The 1484-nt window shown below is 58.8% G+C and overlaps 1 protein-coding gene across 1 annotated transcript in view; it reads right to left on the bottom strand.

Moving 5' to 3' along the window:
- The window catches only part of TFIP11 (tuftelin interacting protein 11), an 8528-nt gene extending 8227 nt beyond the window's left edge, over positions 1 to 301 (bottom strand). The window contains exon 1 of the mRNA XM_009996863.1: positions 47 to 301. Within this exon, the coding sequence (XP_009995165.1) occupies positions 47 to 301 (255 nt within the window). The remainder of the gene's footprint in view (positions 1 to 46) is intronic.
- Positions 302 to 1484: the final 1183 nt, after the last annotated feature.

The raw sequence follows: 1484 nt of genomic DNA on the forward strand, positions 1-1484 counted from the left end.
TTCTCCCTGGGCAGCCCCAGCGCTGCAATCCGGGATTGTTCAGCACCCAAGGGGCCAGTCTGGCCGCCCTGCGAGGTGTAAAACCCGCGCTGAGCAGCGCCGGGCTCTGCCAGACGCTGCGGAGCTGCCGGGGGCAGAGCCGGCATTTTCCATGGAAACTGCAGTTGCCAGGGAAGGCGATTAATGCGTGGTACTTAAAGACCGTAATTCCAGCCCCCTCAGCTCCCCCGGAGGGTTTGGAGCCCAGGTCTTCGAAATGCAGGGTCCCTGCCCTTGGGGTGGGCAGGCACCGGCTGGACATGGGGGTCCTGTGAGCCCCCAGCCCCGCCGCTGCCCTGGGGCTGCCCAGGCACCTGCTCCTTCTGGGGCTGCACATGAAGGCACCAACCAGCTCTGAGAAGTGGTTCAGCTCGCCATGTGCTTTGCAGAACCCAACTCCATCCGTTGCTGAGAAGAGCCCTGGCCCCTTTTCCCATGTTGGCAGCCAGGGCACAACTTTTTTCCTGGGACAACGGGGCCCATGGTCAGCACAAGCTGCTGCTCCTGCTCCAGCCGCTGAGCTGCACGCAGCTTTGCGCTGGTCTCAGCCAGGAAATGACCCCCCGGGCAGTGGTTCAGGAAATTCATTAGCCAATTCCCTTAGCACATTAGGAGACACTTCACACACATCATCTGCAATCACCGGCTTGTGGCGGCTCTGCGTTACCTCCCCTGTCTCCCCCCAGGGTGTCTGGGCGCCTCGGCGTCCCCCCACGCGCTGCTGGGGGGGCTGCCTGGGAGCCCTGTGCCCTCCGCTCCTGCCCAAGTGTCTCTGCTTCCCTCCCCACCCTGATCTTGGCTTCCCTGGGCATCCTGCTGCAGGGAGATGGGGGAATCTGTCCCCAGGGCAGTGCCAGAGGCAACTCACTGACACCAGCGGGCACTGGGACAGCTGGGGTGCTCCCACAGAAACCTGGGGCCCTAAAGCTGATGTGTTACCAGAAACAGCAAACCAGCATCCCAGGGTTATTTGTCATCTGGACTCTAATTCTTAACGGATGTTGCCATTAAACCATATTTTATGCTTTCAGAAAGTTGGCTAATTTCTTATTAGATCCTTTGCCAGGATACATTTAAATTATTCTGTCCTTAACAAAGCATGAAATAAAACACTCTGCACAGTGACTCTGTAATGAGATATTTAACAGGCTTTAGTTTGTAAAGGGCAAATGTGTATTTCAGGGAAGTGAACGCAGGCAGGATGGAGTGTGGGGGGGGGTGGAGGCAGAGGGGTACCCTGGCACGGGTGATTAAAAAGGGCATCTTCCACATTCCCAGAAAGAGAAGTGATTAACGATCTGAACTCCAGATTGCATCCCCACCCCCAAACTGGAGCTGTGCTGCCAGCCCTGCCTGCTGCCTCCCGGAGCTGCCAGCCCCTGCTCCCTCCCTGCTGCCTCAGCACTGCCCCTGCCCCCTGCAGCCCCTGCACAGCCCCTGCCCGC

The sequence above is a fragment of the Chaetura pelagica genome, unplaced genomic scaffold (genome assembly GCF_000747805.2).
Source record: "Chaetura pelagica isolate M959 unplaced genomic scaffold, ChaPel_1.0 scaffold294, whole genome shotgun sequence".
Taxonomy (NCBI): Eukaryota; Metazoa; Chordata; class Aves; order Apodiformes; family Apodidae; genus Chaetura; species Chaetura pelagica.